Source organism: Photinus pyralis, unplaced genomic scaffold, assembly GCF_008802855.1.
Source record: "Photinus pyralis isolate 1611_PpyrPB1 unplaced genomic scaffold, Ppyr1.3 Ppyr1.4_LG3b, whole genome shotgun sequence".
NCBI classification, from domain to species: Eukaryota; Metazoa; Arthropoda; class Insecta; order Coleoptera; family Lampyridae; genus Photinus; species Photinus pyralis.
The window spans coordinates 2,775,083-2,799,398 of NW_022170510.1; the positions used below are offsets into that span (position 1 = coordinate 2,775,083).

At 37.7% G+C, this 24,316-nt stretch overlaps 3 protein-coding genes across 9 annotated transcripts in view; 1 reads left to right on the top strand and 2 right to left on the bottom strand.

Moving 5' to 3' along the window:
- LOC116166594 (zinc finger X-linked protein ZXDB-like) overlaps nt 1-24,316 on the top strand; it is a 57,787-nt gene that overhangs the window by 2,406 nt on the left and 31,065 nt on the right. For 6 of the 7 annotated variants that reach the window (XR_004144352.1, XR_004144354.1, XR_004144355.1 and 3 more), the window contains exon 3: nt 3,503-3,813. Coding sequence is in view for 2 of the 7 variants with exons in the window: in XM_031481592.1 (XP_031337452.1) it covers nt 3,503-3,771 (269 nt within the window). In the remaining 5 variants the exon portion in view is untranslated. Of the gene's footprint in view, nt 1-3,502; nt 3,814-4,284; nt 5,117-24,316 lie in introns of those variants that run through there. The other variant, XM_031481593.1, reaches the window with a different exon arrangement.
- On the bottom strand, nt 11,317-14,979 carry LOC116166999 (endochitinase A-like). The gene is made up of 4 exons (XM_031482233.1): nt 14,879-14,979; nt 14,688-14,828; nt 14,482-14,622; nt 11,317-11,983 (listed from the first exon to the last, which is right to left on the bottom strand). Exons 1-4 carry the CDS (start codon nt 14,977-14,979, stop codon nt 11,317-11,319), a joined length of 1,050 nt encoding a protein of 349 aa, XP_031338093.1.
- LOC116167000 (endochitinase A1-like) lies at nt 18,384-19,889 on the bottom strand. The gene is made up of 3 exons (XM_031482234.1): nt 18,837-19,889; nt 18,562-18,784; nt 18,384-18,511 (listed from the first exon to the last, which is right to left on the bottom strand). Exons 1-3 carry the CDS (start codon nt 19,887-19,889, stop codon nt 18,384-18,386), a joined length of 1,404 nt encoding a protein of 467 aa, XP_031338094.1.

Sequence of the window (24,316 nt, forward strand, 5' to 3'; positions counted from 1 at the left end):
AGAATTAAGGAACAAGATCATTTGAACTCCAACAAACTGTATTAAAAAGAACAATATATACAGGATTTAATGTAAAATTAATTATAAAATTATGATATAGGTAGACTACAAATTTTGAAGTATATATATTTAATTTTACTTTTTTTTTATAGTTTTCTTGTTCTTTTGCATTTACCCACCCACATTCTTTAAAGAACTTATATTTAATGAACACAAAAAATAGTTAAATTTCCGAATTTCAAAGTGATAACTATTTCTTTTCAAATGGAACTCCCACTATTTTATTTCTCTACTCGATAGTCTTTTGTGTGGTCTTCAATTTTTGTAAGGGGGTGTCCCTTGCATTTTTTATTTGGCACTTTTTCGATACCTCTCTTTGTTACCAAATATTTGAACTTTTTAAAAACGTCTATTTTCATTTTTTTCCAATTATCTATGCAAGGAATTATTTTTTTCAAAATATCGCACTGAAATATCTATCATCATCAAAAACTACACAACTTTGCCAATTTAACCGAATCTGCAAGTATAATAATAACAAAGGTAGCCATGTTATCCTACTCAATTTAAGACGCCCTGTATAGGTATGTAGGTTTTACAATATATAAGTATGTAAAAAAAAATGGGTGGTAGAGGGATCAAAACAAGCACTTTTTCCAAATAAACCGAGGGTCCAACGTGTTTCGTTTGGGAGCCACCCTCAAAAAAGTGGTGAAATTTGCATTTCTTTAATTTTATCTCAGCAACCATAAGAGTTTTGAATAGGTTTTGGGGTATGCCCTTTCCGGTTTAGCAAAAATGTTTACAAAATTCCTACCGGGAAAGGGCGCACCCCTAAATGGGAGTGTGAAAAAAATTCTGATTTTGCCGACAATGACAATGACAATCATGAATCTGAAATTAGTTTAAGTCGATATTATGATTAAATGACATTAAAAAATTCGATATGATCATGATATTGGTATTGCATTCCCTAGTTTCTAGTCTATAACTTTTTATTGAGAAGTCTGATCGAAAAAGTACGAATTGTTTTGGATTCTACGCACCAAAATTAATAAGAAAAAGTGTTTTCCCGAGAAATTTTGGTCCAGTCGATTTTAGGTAAAAAAGGAAGGTTATACACTGCCTTTTTTTTGAGGCCCTCAAAAAAAATTGTTTCAGATCGACCCGGAAAAAATTTTTCTTTTAGAATGTGGCCTGTAGAATCCATAATTTCAAACAGTTCCAAGATTGGGCTACTAGTTCAAAAGTTACAGCCCTTTGAAATTTCTTTCGAAATTGGTTTCTAGTCTATAACTTTTGATTGAGAAGTCTGATCGAAAAAGTACGAATTGTTTTGGATTCTACGCAACAAAATTAATAAGAAAAAGTGTTTTCCCGAGAAATTTTGGTGCAGTCGATTTTTGGTAAAAAAGGAAGGTTATACACTGCTTTTTTTGAGGCCCGAAAAAAAAATTGTCTCAGATCGACCCGGAAAAAAATTTTCTTATAGAATGTGGCCTGTAGAATCCATAATTTCAAACAGTTCCTAGATTGGGCTACTAGTTCAAAAGTTACAGCCCTTTGAATTTTTTTTCGAAATTGGTTTCTAGTCTATAACTTTTGATTGAGAAGTCTGATCGAAAAAGTACGAATTGATTTGGATTCTACGTACCCAAATTAATAAGAAAAAGTGTTTTCCCGAGAAATTTTGGTGTAGTCGATTTTTGGTAAAAAAGGAAGGTTATACACTGCCTTGTTTTGAGCTCCGAAAAAAAATTGTCTAAGATCGACCGGGAAAAAAAATTTTCTTATAGAATGTGGCCTGTAGAATCCATAATTTCAAACAGTTCCAAGATTGGGCTACTAGTTCAATAGTTACAGCCCTTTGAATTTTCTTTCGAAATTGGTTTCTAGTAGGGAATGCAATCCCGCAGCAAAATCTCAAATCCCGGTATTTGTGGGATTCTTAGATGTTAATCCCGCGGGATCCCGGAATTTGCGGGATCTCGCAAAACTTTAAATAAATTGGCAAATAAGCAATTCTGTGCGGTTAACATCTGTATTAAAATAAATCGCTAATTATCACAATATTTAACAAAAAAGTACCTTCGGCCTAACTTAGAACTCAAAAAAACCTTACCTGTAAAGCACAAAAAGTCTTCTAAAGTGCCTCAAAAATCATAGTACATTTTTAACGAAAAAAGTTTAAATTATTTAAAAAATAATTCGCCGTTATCAGTTTCATTAACAAAGTAAACAGAGTCGTCCCCTTGGTCGACAAATTCCTCAGTCCCGCAAATCCCGCGGGATCCCGCTCCATTTATGTGCGGGATTAATCTCGCAAAAATGCTGCGGGATCCCAGTATTTCGGGATCCCGCAATCCCTGTATTACATTCCCTAGTTATGGTGTAGGAACCATTATTTAACCAATAAAAACCATTATTATTATTAAGTCTACAAATGTTATTTAAGTAGAGTTTCATCACAATCAATAATCATTATTCCAAATTCAACTTCAAATGAGTATAACTTTTGTTTGAAAAGTGATTTTAAAGAACTGTTCGACAGTTTTGTTCCTTAACTGATCAAGTACCTATGTACACAACAAATTTCGTGGAATATTTGCCATTTTTCAAAAAGTAATTTCAGATTCGTGATTTGCATGTTCAAAAACCCCCAGATACCAACAGAATTTTTTTTGCAAGCCCATTTAGGGGTAGGAATTTTGCAAAATCGAAAACCTATTCAAAGACATTCCACCGATCTTTGAAACTGTTGCTGAGAAAAAAAAATCAAAGAAGAAATGCAAATTTCACCAGTTTTATGGGGGTGGCGCCCAAACGGAACACGTTGGATCCTCGGTTTATTTGGAAAAAGTGCTTGTTTTGATCCCCTCTACCACCAAATTTCTTTACATACCCACTTATAGGTAACACACTGTATATGTGTAGCTAATATTAATTAACATGGCATGTATGCTTCACGGGCTAGTTTGCTGTTATTAAAAAATCTACACTTTGTACTGTATCGTATGGGTGGCACTCCCTAGGTACAGACGTTTCAGGTCACATCAACAGCCGTCTGTGTAACCCTACGACAGTCATGGTATGACTGCGGGGACTGCCAAATTTAGATGCCCTCGGAAACTTTACATACTAACCCATTATGGAAAATTGCGTATGCAACTGCCTTATTTATGGTTTGAAATTTTAACCATAGACATACACGCTTCTAGTAAAAACAAACATACCACATGTACCATAAAAATTAAATGTGCGCATGCGCGACGTCAACTTGCTTATTTATGGAGATATTTCTAGGTAATTTGAATCATAGATGCCTTTAGTAAAGAAAAAGATAGCGCACATAGTTATGGGAAGTACTGATCAATGCGCCGAAATGATTCGCCTTGGGGCGAAAACCTTTTTACTTGTTTCGATTTACTTTTTTATGTGGTCGTCTCACTATATTACTCTTCACGCAAAATGTGGCCAGTCAATTGAATTTGTTGCTTTTCAGATTGCAATGTAAATTTCGGCGGCAAGTCGGAGCTGTCTATACACATGAAGACTACCCATTCGAAGACAGAGAAGGCGTGTGCGCGTGCCCTTCCGTATACATCTCAAACATTAAAAACACCGAGCACCGATCATCTCCTCGAGGAAGCGATACAGAGCCTCGACGTACCCTCCGACATGATACTGAGTAGCGGCCTCCTACCCGACGAACCTCTAGAGCTGCTAGAGAATGAGCATTTCTCTACAGTCAACTTGCGTGATCTCGAATAGTAGCTTTCTAAATGACTGTAATAAAAGCTTGTGCAAATTTTGGTAAGTAAACTTTACTTTTCGGGTGCATGAGGTGTATGGTTTTTTGATATTTGTGGTTTTTGGTGGTTGTACAATAACTTTTATTGCAATTCCTTGAAAGTCTTGTGAACTGTTCTGCGTGCGTGCGTATTGAGGTAAAAAATCTTGGGGGTCAAGATTGCTCCTAATATTACGTACATATAAAAACGGTCGGTTATAACACATGTACCTACGCGCATTTTTGGGTACTTATAATAGTCCAAAGCGTTATTATTTAAAATGATGCCACAGTTGGGGCACATTACATAAGTTGCGTTTTCTTTGTCTTAACCTGAGCGTCTATTATTTAAAACGATTTCGTAAAATATACTATCGCGAAAAAGAAGTGCTCCGGAGCACATCACATAAGTTGCGTGTTTTTTTTTTTTGGTCAGATGCATTGAAAATATTTACGTTTTGAGATGCACTTTTTATTAAATTTTTTTTTTACAGTTGGCGGTCAAGTGACACTACAGATTTCACATCAGTGTCGGTTGCAGCTAAATGCCATTGATGATTAGGTTAGTGAAGAATATTAGTGCAACATTGGCAGGTAAAGGTAAATTACCCGACCGCCGAGAAATATTTTTCTAACAAAGTACAAAATATTCTTAGGACTATTAATCGTCTAAAAGACATTAAATTACAAGTTATTCGGTTAAGTGCGGCAGGTTACTCCTTTCGCGTATTTCTATTTGCGCGTATTGATTTTCCGGTGATTCAGTGTAGAGGCAACCATTTTTGCTTTGTACGTTTACATAGGCAGACACAAATATAATTAATTGCAGTTGAAACCCATATGCCAGAGGTATGAAGTACATATGCGTCCATTCATACCATATGCACTTGTTCCTGTACTCCATTGACTGACTTATCCCACTTCTGAACGCTACACATTTATTTTTCTTCGATATTTCTTTAGTGCGATACATGTTGCATTGTTTCAACCGCAATTATTTAGTGCGCAATTCGTACATTTTTGACAGAAGAGAATTTCCGGTCACTCGTCTTTTTCAGGAACGCGCCAGGTTAAATTTTTGGAATATTTTGTAAACGTGACTAGTATTTTTGTTTTATTTTTGTGTTAACGTTTGTCACCCTTCGCCGCTGCCTTTTTGCACAACTATAAAATTTTGTACAATTGCGTTTGCTTATTTTTGCCATCAGATCATTTTGTACAAGATTTATGAATCAGTATTTTTTCGTATAGTATTATTTTTGATATATTTGTTCGTGTTTAAATGTTTGTTGATCTTGCGTCTGTAGTTTGTAGTATTTTTATGGTTTCTTTTCAGTTTGTATGTACTTTGCAAATTACTTCAATAAATACATTTGTTATGTCTATTTTTTGTAATCTTTTTACAGGCACATGCCATTTGTTTGTTACCATTTTAGGGTTAGATTAATGACAAGGTGGAATTGACATGTAGGTCATTCAGACCCAGCTGGACTTAGTCCCCCTCACTATTGTGAATCAATTTAAGAATTGTATTAATTATAGGAGATTTTGATATCTCAAGCATAAAATTGTAGAGCTCGTTTAAATCACTAGAAATCTAAAATGTATTATGGGGTGGCTGAGTCTACTTGGAGTCAGCCCACTGATTGGAATTACCTACTTTTATCAAATTAAATTTTGTACTGGAATTACGAGCTATTTAAGAACATTCATTTTCAAGTAATTACAATTTTTGAACCTCACTCTTAAAAGAGCAAATAGATATAATCGTTGGAGCGGCCAGCTGCACTTGGGCGTAACCCCTCCTCTGTTTTCCTTTACTTATTTCAAATTAATTTTTGTGCATGAATTACAATTTACAGAGTCAATCATAAAAGAGCAAATATGGAAGGCCAGGTTTATGCGTACGTAGTCCCTCCTCTCTTTTATTTCAAAGTAATTTTTATCCAGCGATTATGAACTATTTACGAGCTTTCACTTACAATTTTAATTTTTGAGCTTCACTTGTAAAAGGTCAAATATTTATTTATTTTTTTATGTGCAAAATATGTTATAAATAAATAAGAAACAAATAGTAATAATCGTCAAAACAGATCTATTTGGACATGTCTATGTTTTCCTTTACTTATTTCAAATTAATTTTTAATCATGAATCGCAAGCGATTTAAGAGTTATTAAGATTTTTAATTTTTTATCTTAACTCCTATAAAGCTATGTGTAATGGCAAACTGTCACTAAACCACCCACCTTTCCAGCTAGCTCAATTAAGCTCAGATATACTTTCAAAATGTTTACATGAAATTTTTCACTACAATTTTCCTAAGGCACGCCTGATATCTGCTACTACGAAAAATGTAAATATGTTTACTTAACATTTGTTTAAGCTGAATTTTCACTTTTATAACGAACTCTTTATACCCTCTCTAACTTTCTTCTTTATCAAAATTAATGCGCGTCATTGAATAACTGAACACCTGTGTTTTCTTCGGCGAAAAAAAGCATGTGCTTATCTTGAAATTAATTACCTCTACGCAGCGATATCGCACTGACAGGAGATCAACTTTTACAATAACACACAATTATTTCCAAACCTATCAAAATAATCAAAGCAATTAATTAAACAAAAATCAAACATTTTTAAATAAATAATGCTAATTAAAATGGACATTCACTTCATATTCACATATGATCGAAATTCATGTTACGCTAGAGAAACAATTGAAATTCACATCGTACAGGGTCAAAACACATTTAATTCTAGGTGTGTTTCATGTACAATGTTTTATACCTATAATTCAACGGTTAAAGAGAAAACTGCAATTGATCGTATCAAGAAATAAGACAATAATTGCCTTGTATTTTGTTTGCTTTATTTGTTCAGTAGATTACGATAAGAAAGGTTAAACATCTGGAAATAATGCGTTGTTATTAGACAGTTTATCTCCGGTCTTGCGATAAGACGGCGTTATAAAAGTTCAGTTCGTGCTAAGGCCAAGTGTATGTTCACGTATACCAAGAAGTTTTCAAGTGCCAAGCTATCCACTATCAAAAAGGTTAAAATTTCACCATATCCAGTGCCGTTTAAATCAAGAATGAAGTGAAAGTAAAATGAAGCAATATCAATTGGTTGTTTGTGTTTTTCTGTGCGTCAATTCAAGAAGATCGCAGTTATGACCGTATTTTAAGGATGATTAACTTTAAGGTAATTAAAACTGTATTTAACTAATTTGTTTTAATCGATCGCATCTGCGTGGTATTTGTCTTCAGGCCCTGAGCGCCTCTCTTTCATACATGTGTATTAATTGATTTTTGTTGAATAAATTTGTTTTATCTTGTGCCTTTGTGTTTGATCTGGCCCAAATCACGACCCAGGATATAAGAGTTCTCAAGGTAAAGCAAAAGTTGATCAAGGCTGTTGGGTTTATGTGAGTGGTTTAGTAACCGTCTGCGTGGTATTTGTCTTCAGGCCCTGAGCGCCTCTCTTTCTTACATGTGTATTAATTGATTTTTGTTGAATAAATTTGTTTTATCTTGTGCCTTTGTGTTTAATTTAGCCCAAATCACGACCCAGGATATAAGAGTTCTGGAGGTAAAGCAAAAGTTGATCAAGGCTGTTGGGTTTATGTGAGTGGTTTGGTAACCGTTTTCCATTGCACATAGCAGTATACATAGATAATATGTTTAGAGTTTTTATAACCACTACAGCTACTTGACTTAAGGTGCGCCTTATTTGTTTAAAAATTATATCATTGACAAATCCGATTGTTTTCAAATTTTGGAACCCTCATTGGTAAAACATTTCCTTAACAAAACTTTAATTTTTCTGGTATGCAATCAAGTGATATTGTATTGTAGCACAGTTGACCCTACAATAGGGTAATAATAATCATGAATTAGTAAAGATACATTGTCAAAATGGTCATAAATAATACATCAATAGCTTAAGTCATGGATAAAAATTACTTTGAAATCATTAAAGGAGAAAAGGAGAGGGGCTACGTCTGAATAGGCCTGGCCTTTTAAAGCTTTTTTAAGATTGCCTCTAAATTGCAATTGCTTGCAAATGAAAGCTCTTACATAGCTCGTAATTCATGCATTCACTTAAAATAAGAAAAGAAAAACAGAGGAGGGGCTACGTCCAAGTGGACCTGGTCGCTCCAACGATTATATGTATTTGCTCTTTTAAGAGTGGCGCCCAAACATTGCGATTGCTTGAAAATGAAAGGTCTTAACTAGCTCGTTATTCCAGTACAAAATTTAATTTTATAAAAGTAATTCTAGTGGGGGGGCTGAATCTAAGTGGACTCCGTCAAATTTTAGACTCCTAGTGATTTAGAGGAGCTGTAAAACTGTATGCTTGCTCATAAATTGAATACAATTCTTAAATCGATTCAGAATAGTGGGGAGCTAGGTCCAGCAGGTTGTCATTCGGTTACAACTTGTAAGTGCATGCTGTGTTTATTTAAAATAGTTTTGTTTTTTTCATTTGCTATTCTGGGAGGGTACAATGTTAAAAGCAACACATTATGCAATTTAGCTAAAACAAATTTTAGCTTAATGTCTTAGAAGCTTTGAAAAATGTAACTAGCAGAGCAACACCAACAGTGCAGAAATTTGCACTGGGAACAATTAAGATGTTCCTTAACAAAACGGCTTTGCTAAACTAAAAGTTGGATATCGGGCAAATTATTTAGATATTCTATTAATTGTACACGTAAGCGGGTTACACACTGATGTTTAAGAAATTTTTGTATCTGAGGCATTGAAACCGACCAGTTTTATCAAATTAGGACGTGACATGCGCATACAAGACCGGTTCGGCAGTGTTTGGTAATACATGTCGCACAAGACACCAACTTCGCGCATGCGCATAACTCATACAATCTGACATATTTGCATTTGACTAACTAGCAACGACAGTATTCACAGTCAGGCATCAGACGTAAGACATCAGACACAATACAAAGATCATACATGTGTCATAAAATTTCATCAAACAAAACAAATGTCTTAAGACACCAGTGTGTAATCTGCCTTGCAGTGATTGACTAGCAAATTTCAAAATGCTGTTTGCTCATAGAATCTTGGAATAAATTTTTTGTGGTATTTTGTTAGTCCCTAATTAACACTACATTTTGCTGTTGTGGTAAAGAGCTGGCTACAGAAAAATGTCATATCTGTCAGTGAGATCCCGTGCCTTATGTCCGAGAGGGGCGGTCAAATGTGTCAAATTTTAATAAAACTTCCGGCTATATTTACCTCTGGCGCCTTTATTTTGAACCCGGCGTATGATACTTTTTTGCACAGCTCATCAAGACACATTTTTGTTTGTATTTAACGTTTTTCGCTATGGCGCTTACTTTTCGAGAAAAGTGCAAATTGTAAAACATTTTAAATAATTTAACATGTCAATTTAAAATTTCTCAAAAACTAAGAAACTCGCAAAAAAACGAATAGATTTTGTTGTAGTTTTTTATGCCACGTTAGCTGGCATATTGCATATTTTACTTACATTACTCGCCTTAAGACGAAAACCCTTTTTTTTGATTTTTTACTTTCCACACTTTTGTGTTTTCTTAGTTTTTGAGAAATTTTAAATAAAATTATTTATTTTATAATTGTTTTAAGTTTGCACTTTTTTCGAAAAATAAGCACCATAGCGAAAAATGTAAAAAAAGATGCACTTTGATGAGCTGTACCCGAAAGTCTCATACACTTTTTGCGTCGGGTTCAAAATAAAGGCGCTAGGGGTAAATATAGTCAGAAACTCGGAAACATTATTAAAATTTGACCGATTTGACCTCCCCTCCTAGCCTTAAGTTACGGGATCTCGCTGCCAGACATGTCGATTTCTACTGGGCTATGCTATCAGGATACCATCACCCATGTAGCGATGCCGATAACTAACATTTTTCCGTAGCCAGCTCTCAGTCTATATGTATTTAGGTTATTTTCACGTCATTAGTACGAGTTAACCCCTCAATGAAGCACAAACAAGGAAAGGGATAACAAAGGGAACAGAGCTGTCAGTGGAAAAAGCACAATTATTGGAAAATAGGAAAATTTGGGGGGCGAGGGGGTCTATATAAAAAATTAGTATATGTGATTATATTGTAGCCAATAGGTTCTCTCTCGTACAGTTCTAAAACTTCTATAACGAGATCGTTTGACGAAATCCCATGGACATGACTGACGCCACGTGACCTTGGGACATCACACGACCTTGGGAAATCTCAAGGATTTGACAAATCTCAAGGTCAAATAAATAGTTGCAAACTAAGTCATGATGGCTAGCACGATTCAACAGGAATACCGGCTTCGTGGCTCAATGGTAGAGCGTTGGGCTATAAATTCGGAGGTCGGGTGTTCGAACCTGGGTTGAGGTGAATTTTTCATCTGTGGCGGATTACCTTAGACTAGTTTCGAGCATTCTGCCGGCTACTCCGAACTAGGTTTTCCTAATTCGTAAGGTAAATACCGGAGTAGTATAGAACAACTTAAGACCTTCTGCAGGGGCACCTCTAAAAAAGCATTATGCGGGTCACTCTGTAATTGGGCGTAAGCCTGTTGAGGGCCTAGAACAAGAGGGACAATAAATAAATAAATAAATAAATAAATAAGAGAGGGATAATAAACTTGAAACAATGAAAATGAGGAGGCCCACACTTTTGTTAAGTTAGCCCAAGCAGTCACTATACAAAAATCTGCTATATACATTTCAAAGAATTCAAAATGTTAATTCTATTTTTGGGTAAGTGCATGTCATCATGGTTTCATAGTAACTCAATCAGACTGTAGTCTTCATGTTTTAATTCCTTGGGGCAGTTTGATACCTGAAACGAAGTTGAGTTTCAGTGCCGTTTTTTAAGGGCTAGTAACAGATTTTTTTATAAAATCAAGTTCTTGTAAAATTGCTGTTGTTAACGATTTAAATAGATACCAGCTTTATTTTAAAATGTGCAGATATGAATATTCAAATATCTCTGAAAAAGTTGTAATAAGATTTAATTAATTTTATAAACAAATTTTTAAATTAACCGACTTTACAAATGTAAGTATTCATATTATTTCGAAGTTCCCCCCCTTGCAGGGGCCAATCGGCCATAATAAGCAAGGAGGACACATAATGGATTTGCTTGATCAAATGGGCGCGCTTGAATCTCGCTGTTTTGTACAGCTAGCAGTCTTCTCGCTGTGAAATAATAATTGTAAGATATTTAGTATAGATATATTATGTATTTACCTTGACCTACGGAACGCGCAACAAGTAATGACTGGTGGTCGAAAAATTTTACGTAATATGGATTTTCTCGGTAGATCCTTCTTATACTATTTAAACGGTGTGAACCATCATTTAAAATTAACCAATTTAAGTTGTGAGTCAGTTCGATGATATAGTCCATATTGTATACAGATCGTGTCATTAAACGGAAATAGTTTTGTTTACCCACAACAACGATGCTGCATGCGACATATTGATAGATCTGCAAAGAAAACATCACATTTTTGACGACTGCGAATTTGCATTATTTTACTTCATGAATTAACTCTCTTGAGGGTATCATTTTTACCCAGTCTTCCCAGGTTGGTGTGCTGCTTCTTGGCGGTTCAAGGGCGGGTTGCTGCTCTTCTGCATGTGCGTTCAATGTACGCGGTTGTACTGTGTCAGTAGATGTTGTCGTTGTCAGTTCACTATCATTGGCTGAGGTACTGGGTTCGGCTGGGTCATAAGCAGATGTACCAGAAACTGATTCCTCTTCAGAACAGTATTCTTCTTGGATGTCGGGCAGGTTTTGTGGAACATTTTGAACGACGCCATCAGATGCCGTTGCCGTCGGTTCACAGATACCGGTAGAGGTACCAGGTTCCGCTGGGTTGTCAGCAGACGTATCGGACACTGATTTATCTTTAGAACTTAATACTGCCTGGTCGTCAGTTGGGTTGTGTGGAATAATTTGAGTGGTATTAGTAGAGGTACTGGGTAACGTTTGGTCGTAAGCAGATGTATCGGAGTCTTCCATAGTGGATACTTCTTGGTCGTCAGTTTGGTATGTTAGAATACTCTGAGAGGCACCAGCAGAGGTACCAGGTTCCGCTCGGCTGTAACCAGATGTATCCGAAGCTGATTGATCTTCTGAAGTGGACACTTCGTCAGTTTGGTTTGGCGGAATTTTGCGCATTACTCTTAAAATTCTAGAAATAATAATAATCATGGAAATTTGAGCTATGATAAGAAGTCACCCCCCCTCCCATCATGTGCCAATGGTCTCTTGAAGAGTGCGAATGAGCGGGTGGTGGATAGGGACCAACCGTATAGGATGTGGAAAGCAAGGGGATGCACTACATTAAACATCCTAGGATTTCCTAAGAATAATCTACTATGAGGCGTGCTCTTGTGAAATGTTCGGGAGTAATAGTCCCCCAATGGGATCTCTGGAATTGCGCTTTACGTACGAAAAAGAAAAAAGCTCCTTGGAGTGTGCGAGCCTTATTAAAACGTGGAAAGTGTAATTTTGGAAACAACAAGGATGAAAATGGTGACTTCTGGAAGGGCGATTATCGAGTGATTCACACGAGCTACATTGAAGGAAGAAGCGATACAGATCGTGAGTGGTGTTAAGTAAAGTTATGGGCCGATGGGTTACCGGATATGTGTAATAATGGAGTAGAAGGGTGATACTAATCAGTATAAATACTAAACTAAACAGGAAGGTGATAGTGCAAGCTTATTTACCAACTGATAGTAATCAATCTTTATTGGACGCCAAAATGTCAAAACTTTACAATATAAATTATAACTAAAATGCGATTTTTTCTTATCTCATTCCTACTTCTCTTTGTCATTTCCACCTTTGTACAGTTCCATAACATCTGTTCCATATCCTCTTCTTCCTCTCCGCATACTCTGCATGTTCTTTCTTCTTTTTGTCTCCATTTCTTTTTCCCTCTCTCTTCATGTTCACATCTGAATCTGGCTAATGTTTTAGTATTTTTCCTTCCTTCCCACAAATATTTTGGTAGCCACTCCCTTAGTAGCCCTTTATAACTACTGGTACCGCGTCCGCTCTCTATCTTCACGCTCTGTTGATGTATTTGTGCATCCCTTTTTGCCAGCTCATTTTTCATCTTTTTTCCTACCCACGCCCGTATCCATTCTGTCATAATGTTCTTCCCACATTCCTTTTGCGTTCAAATTTTATTACAAAAGAGAAGAGAAAAAAAATGTCAAGGTTAAAAAACTAAACTTTTTTTCGCCAAAACTACATTACACTACATTTTTTTACCCCTGTTAATATATCTCCCTTTATATTGCTCCTGTTTGCAAATTGGTTCTTCCATATATATTCATTTGGAATCCTGTTCTATATTTTCTCCCAATTCTTTGGTCTATCCGTGATTCTACCATCCCCATGACATATTATCGTCTTACAAACTCCCAGAGTGAGCGTCTTTACCAGCTAGTCCTGCTATATTCCAGAATATCATTTTCATATTGTCCTCCTTTTATTTGGTTTTTCTGTTTTGTTGTGTTGTTTGTGTTTGTACCCCCTGCTTCCCCTCTTTGCTAGTCATGAAAATGTTTATGATGAGATAAATGACGTTATTTGTAATGCCAATGGAGAGGACAATTTAATTATAACAGGTGACTGGAATGCGGTACAAGGGAAAGGGTCAGGATACCTTCATAGCCTTTATAGATCTTGAGAAGGCATTCGACAGGGTGAATTGGATTCAAGATGCTGAAGGAAATTGTTATAAAGTTCAAAGAGTAATTGAAGAGACTGCATAGGGAAGAGATGGGGGAACATCAAGTTGAGGCGAAGATCAAACAAGGAGTAAGGCAGGGATGTTCACTCCTCCCGCTCCTTGCCCAATGGTCACAATCAAAGGAGTGTAGATGAGATGGTAGACAAAATGAAAGACAGAAGGGGTGTGAAGGTCCAATGAAAAAGAGTCCACATGTTGCGTTTTGCAGATGATGTAGGGCAGCTACCTGGGACAGAAGAAGAGATACAAGAATTTCTTGAGGAAATGGATGGATCCCTTAGAATGTACAACATAAGTATCAATAGGTCAAAAACAAAGATCATGGTGGTGAGTAGAAATGGTAAAACGATCAGATCGGATCACATGGGAGAGCAAAAACAGAAGTAATAAATCAAGCTAAAGCCACCTTTAACAACAAACGGAAACTGTTTACCTCCTCCAATACGAACTTGCACCTTAGGAAACATGTGATAAAGGGCGTTTTGTTGTATGGGAGTGAGACTTGGACAATTGGGAAGACTGACAAAAGAAGGATAGAGGCGCTAGGTTACCCAACAATCCTAAAGATTCCCTGGGTTGACCAAGTGACAAATGAAGAGGTGCTAAGGAGGGTTGGAGAGAATAGGACTTGTCTGTGGACTATGAAAAAGAGAACACCTGGATTGGACATATTCTAAGGCTTGCTAAAGACATTATTGGAAGGTTCCATGGAAAGTACCAATGCTAGCGGCAGACCCAGCTTGGAATATATCGACCAAATAATGGTAGACATGGGCTGTACCTCCTACGTAGCAGTGAAAACGTTGGCTGAAGATTGGGAAGGCTGAAGAACTGCCACAGACCAATCCTAAGATAACAAAAACAAAAAAAACCTCTCGTACACAACCATCAGTCATTCAATAATGTTCAGTGCTAATACTTACGAGTCATATTTTGTTCGATTACGCTGGCTCGATTCAATAAATTTGATGAACGACCATTTTAGCATGTCACGAAACTCTTCGTAAATGTATGGCGTATTATAGAGTGCATCTTCATACCCAAAGTAATATCCAATGTGTTGACTGTAAGGGAATCTGGAAACATGATGTGTGCGAAGCCGAGGTGAAGAAGTATAATGACATCTTACCGAAGATGATGTGGATGCACTATAGCAAGCGTTTGTGCCCCTTCTGGACCGACTCGTATTGCAACTAGGTCGAATAACATGGCTATGTACCTAATAACTCTAAGTACATTAGGAGGTAGGCCAATCGGAAACAATAAGACTCTGTAAATTAGAAGTGAGATACTATTTCTGTGATGTACGAATGAACTTACGGTATGTGCATACCACATCGGCTTTGAGAAAACTCCTGTAAGAAATTGTTTATTTCCGTTTCTATCATTTTGCCTATGGTGAAGTCGTGTTCGTCAGCCATTGTGACTAGTAGTCTAACGGAAATGTAATGGGTGGAATTTTACGATGCTACAACAATTTTGACACATATACCTCCTACTGACTTGAACTATGAATATTTCCTCCTTCAAGAGCTATTTAGTACTCCACCGTAAGCCTAATCTTGCTTATTTGTTTAATTCGCCCCCCCTCCAATTCACAGTGAGTTAGTTGGGATACCACAAAGAACTACAATTGCTCTATACTTACCACACTACAGCCTACAATGAATTTCTACTGTTACTCTTCTCCCAAAGAAAGCACAACCGCCCAGGCAATAAAAACCTATTTAATTATTACTGGGAAAACGCAAATCAAGGCAAAATGGCGGAATAATTCCGTTTCCGTTACAAAAGGAAGCTTACTATTTTAAATTCGTAAATTGCGGCGGTGCCACGTTTAGCGCTCTGTTTTATCGACCATGATCGTCTGTTTGGCAACATTGTGGTTAATGGCCAATGAGGCCACTTGCCTCAAGTTTCACAAATATTATGTACTTATTCACTTTCAAAATGGCGAACCTATTATTATTATTAATGTGAGACCTAAGAACCTAACTTTCAGGTTCAATTTGGTGTTTCCTTTCGGAATTCACTTTGTACTTATATTAAACAGCTCACTTATTTTACGTACCTACCTCTATTTGAAACAATTGGAACTTTTTTATACCGAATCCATCCTCAGATACAAAATGTACCTTTTGGGCCCTCATTCACATGCATCGTATCAGGTTTTTGTAATACAAAAACGAATTTATGACTGGTGCTCATAGAATGCACCTTCACCGGTTTTGTAATTTTTTCCTCAAAATTCTTACCCCTAGATGATGTATGTCGTCATGTTCCTAAAATATTTTTTATCCACAGGGGCGTACTGTATTCCAGTGGCGTATCAAACTTAGTTTGTTTAGATTTGGAAAAGTACTTATTTTTTTAACTTTAACAATTTCGTTGTTATAACCTTTTTTCCTCAAAATTTGGCAGTTCTTCGAATTTTGTTTGTTGAAAGAATTTAAATTGCGCCGGCTAAATTTTGAATTGAGGTTCAGGTCAAAACTTCTATGAACAAAACCACATATTCCATAAGAAAATTTTAGACAAAAAACAAGGTGAAAAGCCAATTTGTGAAAAAGACCTTGGCGGGCATCTTACTGGGCACTCCAAGCCAATCCACGAGTCCGGAAATTTTTCCATTAAGATATTCCCGAGCGACAAGGCTATCATGTGAGGAAGCTCCATCGGACATATTCCAAGAGTTCCACCCAGTTGTCACGAAGGAACCTTAAATAGTGTTGACCGTATAAGGACCCCTCGAAGAAGTAAGACCCCAGAAGGTGTTGTTCCAGTATGCTACCCCAAACATTTAGTAATCATCTTTGCTGGTTATGTGAATCTTCCCCCTTCCTGTTGTGTCTTCGTTAGTTAAGTCATATTTTTTCCAGGAGTTTTTTTTAGCTATTCTGATCCGTTCAGATTTGTCACATACATTACTGTTAAACATTAAACCTCAAATACAGGGTGAGTCTCGGGGTGAGTTTTCTAAAGTCGTACAAAGCGATATCTCGAAAATGGTTTTAAATATTTTTATAAAATTTGGGGGTGGGGGGGGGGGGTGGGATCGTAACAAATTTCAACTGTGCTCTGTAATGGAAGCAATTAAACAAAACAAGAAAAAATATCTTTGCCCATGCATAGAAAGGTTTTATGAACATAAGCTTAAAGCGCATAGTTAATATCTTGAAGGAATGTCTTCATAAATAGGAGTTCATGCTGCATTTGCAGTTAAAATTAAAAAAAAAATGTTGGTATTACAGAGTCCGCGCATGGGCGGATTTGGTTTTCACTGTGCGTTACGTTTGTTTCTATTAGGACCAGTTATGGTTGAAATTTAAAAAATATCTATAAGCAAGAAATTGATATGAGCACAGTTGATTTTTACTATTTGCGATATGTTGACCTCTACTCAAAGCACTTGTAGTTAACATTAAAGTTGGTATTGCGTAGTACGTGCATGCGCGCATTTAATTTTTTACTGCATGCGATGTTTGGTTTTATTGGTTGGGATATAAGGTAATAGCAATGGTAATAGCATGCTGTATTTATCTGTGTTTAGTTTTTTGGTAGATGATGAATGGAGAGGGAGATCTGTACATATCAAAATTACAGGGTGTTTCGAGCTTCTTGCAAGATTTTTTTGATTCTGAATAATGCTTCTCAGCTTAATTTTAGACTGTGTCTGGTTGCGTCATTTCTAAATCATTTTTCCTGTGGGGTAGATCTCGCCCCCTTGCAAAATTTTTTTGATTCTGAATAATCCTTCTATTACCTTCAGCTGTTAGACGGTCTGGGCGCGTCACTTCTAAATACATTGTTTTCTTCCTGCGGGGTACATCTCGCCTCCTTGGACTCGTGTGCGTCTTTTTTTTTAAATAAAAAAAATCCTTTTGTGCAAATTTTAACTTAGATGGTTGCTCATCTATAGAAATAATTTTTGAATGTACAGGGTGTCTCATTTTTACGGTGTAAATAAATAACTTATTTTTTCAAATGGGACACCTTGTATATTTTTAGCTGTTTGGATGTCACCTGTTAACCTCTACATTGAAACCTATTCACTTTTTGATTTCTGTCAATGTTGGCATTTTTTTAATTTTTTTTTTTAATAATTCCCCGTAAGCTGCCTCACTTCTATGAATCGCAGCGACCTTATTTTTTGAAGTTAAGAAATAAATTTGAGCAGTAATGTTAATCCGCGAAAGGGCAACACTTTGATAATGAGAATTGAGGTGGCAGGGTGTTTACAATGAAATGGTAAATTTTCCGAATTTCAAATTACCATAAATTTTTTTTCAAATTTAACTACGACCATTTTATTTCGCTATTCTTTTGTGTTCTCTTCAATTTTTATAAGGGCCGTGCTGTGTCTAAACCTCGAAGTTGTTAGGTAGCTACGATGCATCAAAGTCAGGCTTGCTTATTCGGAAAAAAATTAATAGGATGACAATATTGACAAAAAATCAAAAAGTGAATAGGTTTCAATATAGAGGTTAACAAATGACATCCAAACAATTACAAATATACAGGGTGTTCTATAAAAAAACAGTTAAAAATGGGACACTCCGTCCATTCAAAAATAATTTCCATACATGCGGATCCTTCTATTTGCACAAAATGTTTTTTTTGATATTTTGTTATGAGGTATGAGCTAGACAAGACCGACGCACTGTTTTGGGACCTTGTGTGTATATATAATTGTGTTGCATTTACTGAAAGCTGCCATAGGTACATAAACTAATAGTCTTGAACAACTTTATTTGATTATACAAAGATTAATTTTATAATTGAAAGCGGGTCGGCACAAGAAACAGTATAAATATATAATAAATAATTACAAATAACCTCTTAGTTTCGCAGGCGATAAGCGCTCATAGTAGCCGATAACGACGGCCAATGGACTCGCTTGCTTAAATAGTCGGGACTTGATACCCTCGCTTTTTATCGCGTGTAGTCGCCGTGCTATGTAAACATAAGTTAAGGCATTTAGTAGGCATAAATTCTATATTTACCTTGGTCTATTGAGCGTCCAACAAGTAATGCTCTGCCCTGAAAAAGTCGTAAGTAATACGGCTGTTCTTTGTACGTCCGTTTTATTGCATTTATACAGTGATGTTGGGGAAAATTAAATAGTTCCAACACATAATCCATGTTGTACACATGTCCAATCTTAAATCGGTCATAACTTTGGCCAGCGACAACGATGAGGGCGTTACAACCCACATATTGTCGAACCTACAAGACAAACACTAAATTTTCTGACAACTGTGAGTTCACGTCAACTTACTTCGTTAATTTGGTCGTCAGTAAACACTACATGACGACCCTTCTTTGGCACATATTTGCACCCTGTCCAGTTTTCCATGTAGGCGCTCCTTGGATCAAGCGAGGGTCTAAACTCTTTCGCGTAAACATTTAATCCAGGCGGACCACGTCGTTCTACTGGGTCCTTACTTTTAGGGCCCCCAGCAGATGTTGCCACTGCTTTATTGTCAGACGAACAATCAGCGGTATTGGATGCTGCTTTGTCCTTCGAAGCGCTGCTGGGTACGACAGCAACAATAGATGCTGTTTCATGGTCAGACGTGGTACTGCTTTCTTCACTATAATCACAGCTACTTTGTACTGATTCTTCCTCAGAACAGGTGCTGAGAAGAAATTGATCGTCACCGGAAGCGCCGGGCCCTGGATTATTACAACCGGAAGTGCTGGGTACTGGATCATTATATCCGGAAGTACTGGGTACGGGATCATTATATCCGGATGTACTGGACACGGGATCATTATATCCGGAAGTACTGGGTACGGGATCGTTATATCCGGAAGTGCTGGGTACGGGATCGTTATATCCGGAAGTGCTGGGTACGGGATCGTTATATCCGGAAGTGCTGGGTACGGGATCATTATATCCGGAAGTACTGGGTACGGGATCAGTATATCCGGAAGTGCTGGGCACGGGATCGTTATATCCGGAAGTGCTGGGCACGGGATCATTATATCCGGAAGTACTGGGTACGGGATCGTTATATCCGGAAGTGCTGGGCACGGGATCATTATATCCGGAAGTACTGGGTACGGGATCGTTATATCCGGAAGTGCTGGGTACGGGATCGTTATATCCGGAAGTGCTGGGTACGGGATCGTTATATCCGGAAGTGCTGGGTACGGGATCATTATATCCGGAAGTACTGGGTACAGGATCGTTATATCCGGAAGTACTGGGCACTGGATAATTATAGCCGGAAGTGCTAGGTACTGGATTGTTGTAACCGTAAGTACTCGGTACAGCGTTGTGTGTACTTGTTTGAGGTGGTCTTCGTTGACTCGGAATGCGAAGCATCGCTTGAAGTATTCTAAAAATAAGGAATGGATACAATAGAATATTGAAGGAACCGACAGATAACAACTAACTAAATGAAAGTCGTCATTTACTGGGGAACGGGATATGATTCTGTTTGGATATGGTGGTGGAGAGGAAAACGCAGAAAAATCACCGTCGCATATGGCCCTCTTCATGGTCATACGTTTAGTGAAAACCCCATCTCATTCCCCAATTTTAGATGCGCTACCCTGTTATTTATTTCTTCGTCTATTTGTACTTCCCATTAGCCGCTATGCGTTATCGCTATCGTAGAAAGAAAGATTGTAATGGTTTCATATGCAGGGGCGGATTAGCTGAAGATTGAACTCTAGGCTATAATAGTCGGTTCCCTCACCCCCCACCCGCATGATATTTACAACGATTTTTAAAAAAAGCACAATTTTTTTACTTTTGATAAATTAAAAAAAATACCAGGACGAGAGTGTACTAGCGATGTACCTCAGCCGGTTTAGCTACAGTACTTTTTCAATGTTAGATGAGGAAATTGGAAAATGAAGTCCAACTTGTAGCGAGGAAGCGGTTTGAGTAACGCGACTGCTTTTACAGTGGACACTCTCATCCTTCCGCTTTCGAAAACGGCAATTCGGTATTTCAAAAAGGGGCGTTCGGAAGAAGCTCCTGTCATTTTCTTGTACCTTGTTTCATCCTTAAGGACCATTTTGACCATTTTCGGATTAAGCGCACCCGTTTTTGTGTAAATATCTCGACAAATAAAAATGACTTTCATCTGGACCAAGGAGGATGGTCTGATTTGATTTCGACGAAAACTCGTTTCTTACCCAAATTGACCACTTTGAATCAAAAAATGTGCTCGGTTTTGACAATGGACCCTTTCTTAAAGCTCTTAGGGTTTCGCAAGGGAGTCATATCCGTTTTTTTACCTACAAAATGACCTGAGGAGGAATTTGTGGCCATTTTTTGACACTACACATCCATTTTGGGCATTTAGCGTATGGCCAAAAATTTGACATTATCCTAATAGAACAGTCGCAACTTTTTTATTTGTTGAGATATCGACTTGTGGTTTTAGAATGGGAGCATCTGGAACATCTGGCAGTTGCACTTCCTGAACAGCCCTACCCCAAAGTTGAGGTGACTTTTCTCTGGAACCGTAAGTCCCAGGTGGCACTACACGCTCTGTTTCCTCCTCTGTCCAACGCAAAAAAAACCTCAAGTCAATATCCCTCTATTCGGAAGAGGGTCATGCTCATTTTTAACGCATTTTTTAAGAATTAAAAAAAATTTGCTATTGTTTGCGTTTTGTCCGTCCGTCCGGACCTCCTTCTACGGTTTTGAACTACTTTTAGGGCCCTGAAATTTTTTGCAATAGGTAGTCTACACCTTAAAGATGTGCCAGACGGCCATGAAATTTATTGTTGTCTTAAGGAGTGACCCCTCCCCGCCCATGAATTATTTCCTGAGATACTGTTTTTCAAAATAAAACGTGCATAACTTTTACATGCGACAAACAATTGGCCTCAGATTTTGGATACGCATGCGTTTAGTGGTGCCAAGTAAAACATTTGAAAATGGAGGTTTCCACTCTTGGTATTCTAATGAAAGGTCTCATCGAAATGAACATTCCTGCGTAATTCCTTTAGGAGAATTAGTATGATGCCGGGGGGAGGGGGTAGAAATGAATTTTATGGTTCATAGTATTCTAATGAAAGGCATCATAAACTACCAACTACTGCCCTTCTTTCTAATCCCTTTTAATAATGGGGGGGGGGGGGGCCTTTGACTTTTTGACCACAAATTTAATATGGATTTTACTTGGACCAAGAGGAACCAAGTTTAAGGACCTTAAAATGATAACATTTTAAGAAGGATTTGGCAGATCCTTAATGAAGAGTTGGACTCGGATATCATTTGTGTTGTTTATTTTTCATGTATCACGCGCTAGTAATTAATACTTACCCCATATATGGTTTTTTATATTTCAGTTTCAAGATATAGCGAATAAAAGAAGATTTTAACATCTCACGGAACTGTTCATATATATATGGTGTGTCAGGATCCTCATCTTCATATGAAAAGTAATTATTAACAGTATTATATGGGGGCCTAAAAATAGAAGGATGTACAAATGAGGTGAAAAAATGAACTAGATTTTACTTCAAGTGATGTCGACGCACTACCAATACAGTCTGTTCACCTTCCGCACCAACTTGTATTCCGATTAAGTTGAACAGCACGGCTATGTACCTTATCGCCCGTTGCATATTCTGAGGCAACCCAGGGGGAAATAGCAGTACACTGTAAATTACATTCAACACTATTTTTACGACACATGCCTGAACTTACGTTATTGTGTCGTGGTACAGAGCATCTGAAAACTCGTGCAAGAAATTCATTATTTCCAACTCGATCAACTTTCCAGTAGTGTAACAAGCATCCATTGTTGGTTAGTAGAAACGTGACTGAAATGTAAGAGTTAGACTCAATAGGTGACAACAAGTATTTGTTGCTCTCAATGTTGACACATGTCTCATGCCTACTGAAATGAAGGGTGAATGCTTCGTCTTTCAAGAGTTAACGTAGTACTCCATGGATGGGATACTGAATCATAATTTATCTTCAAAGTATCACCAATGCCTAGGTACTAATTCTACTATACTTACCCCTCTACAGCCAACGATGAACTTATACTAATAATAAAATCAACTTTTCTCTAATTTCAAAGAAAAAAAGTCCGTTACAAAAGGACGCTTCCTTTCAAATTCGCAAATTGCTGCGGTGCCACGTTTAGTGATCGTCCTTGTTGACCATGATCGTCCGTTTGGCAACATTGTATTTGGCGACTAATGAGTCCGGCTTTAACAGTGCGAGCAAATTCATGGTTTCACTGACTAAATTATCTTTTGGGGACACCAACATGCCACTTTCCACCCTTAGTGTACTTACTCTCGATAGCAACACCGCAGTTTCAAAATGGCGACTATTTCCAAAATGGCGAACTTATTATTATTATTGATAGTGAAACGTGTATGACTTCCCTGACTGGTTTCTAGAGTAGCTTGCACCTAACAACTACTTTGGGGTTATTTTCCGCTATTTCGGTAGGGGTTAACTTAACGTTACGTCGGCGACTAGTGGCAGAATCACTATCGTTTAACACAAGGGCCACCTTGCAGAGGACTGTAACCTCAGTGGCCGTCTCCAAGGATGCCTGGATAACTCGTTCAGCCTGTCGCTGTTCCAGTGGGAGACTGCTTGCTTTTTTCTTTGGGGATGAGTTAGTTTTTCCAGTCTATCTCCGTGCACCGTGCCATATCCGAATGCCCTGGAACCCATCATATAGTAACATGGTTTTTAATTGCCAGCTGCTTCAGGTTGCAGAGCACCATATCACAATCGCAGGCTGCTAAGGCTTTTAGTGCTGCCTAAATTCTGGGAGAATGTCAATTATTGCACTGATTTCCCATATCCAGGTGTTTGAGGGTGCAGTATGGAATATGGTTGGATTTTTACCCAGTGTCTAGAGATGAGGGAGGTGGAACCGCTAATTCCTACCCCCATTTTTCCATCTTTTGGTTTAGAACTGTAAATATGCCACTGCACAGAGCCTCTTTTGAGAGTGGGTTTCTTTAGTTCCTATTCTTCTTCACGCTTGAGGTTGATGCAACATCTGATAGGGTGCAGGTGTCCCTAGTTTGAACCTTTTGTTTCTATGCAATGCTAGGTGCTCATAGCTCTTGTGCTGCTCAAACAGACTAGACCTGTATGTGCTGGTTAGCCACCATACCACAGCGGCGTAGGTGACCTGGGTTTAATTATCAGCATTGTTGGAGTTAGACCCCAATTTCTTCCCAGTAACTTCCTGCACCATTAGGTTAATATTGCTGCCTTTTTTACCAGCTACACCAGATGGAAGTTCTATATTAACTTATCGTCTAAGGTTACCCCTAGATATTTGGCTTTTTAATTGAGGCTAATGGTGGTATCCTCCAGGATGGGAACCTCTAGAGTTAGGCATCCTGGTTTTATGCTCAAGCCATGATCTGTGCCATATTTGCCAGGCGACTTGAAGGGTTTAAAGATTTTAACGGGCTCACTTCTCACTCTAGAGTGGGGTATTTTGTAATTTCCTCCATGTCTGCCGTGTCAGCTGATGCCAGTATTTGGCGAGAGCTTGGAAAGAGAATCCAATAACAGCTCGAGTGTTCCCATGGCGCATTCGCACTAGGTCTTTCTTTTGGAATTGTGTGTAGCAAATGCTGCCCTATACAATTCCCAGAGTTCGTCTCGCTTCTGCATTTTAGTCTTGTCGTGTTTGGTCTCACGTAGGATGTCTACACTATGTAGAGGAATTGGCCAGTTTCTGTGGACCAGAGACGACGGCTCCTGTCACTGTTGCTTCTTCCTAACAGCTTTAGGCGTTTTTT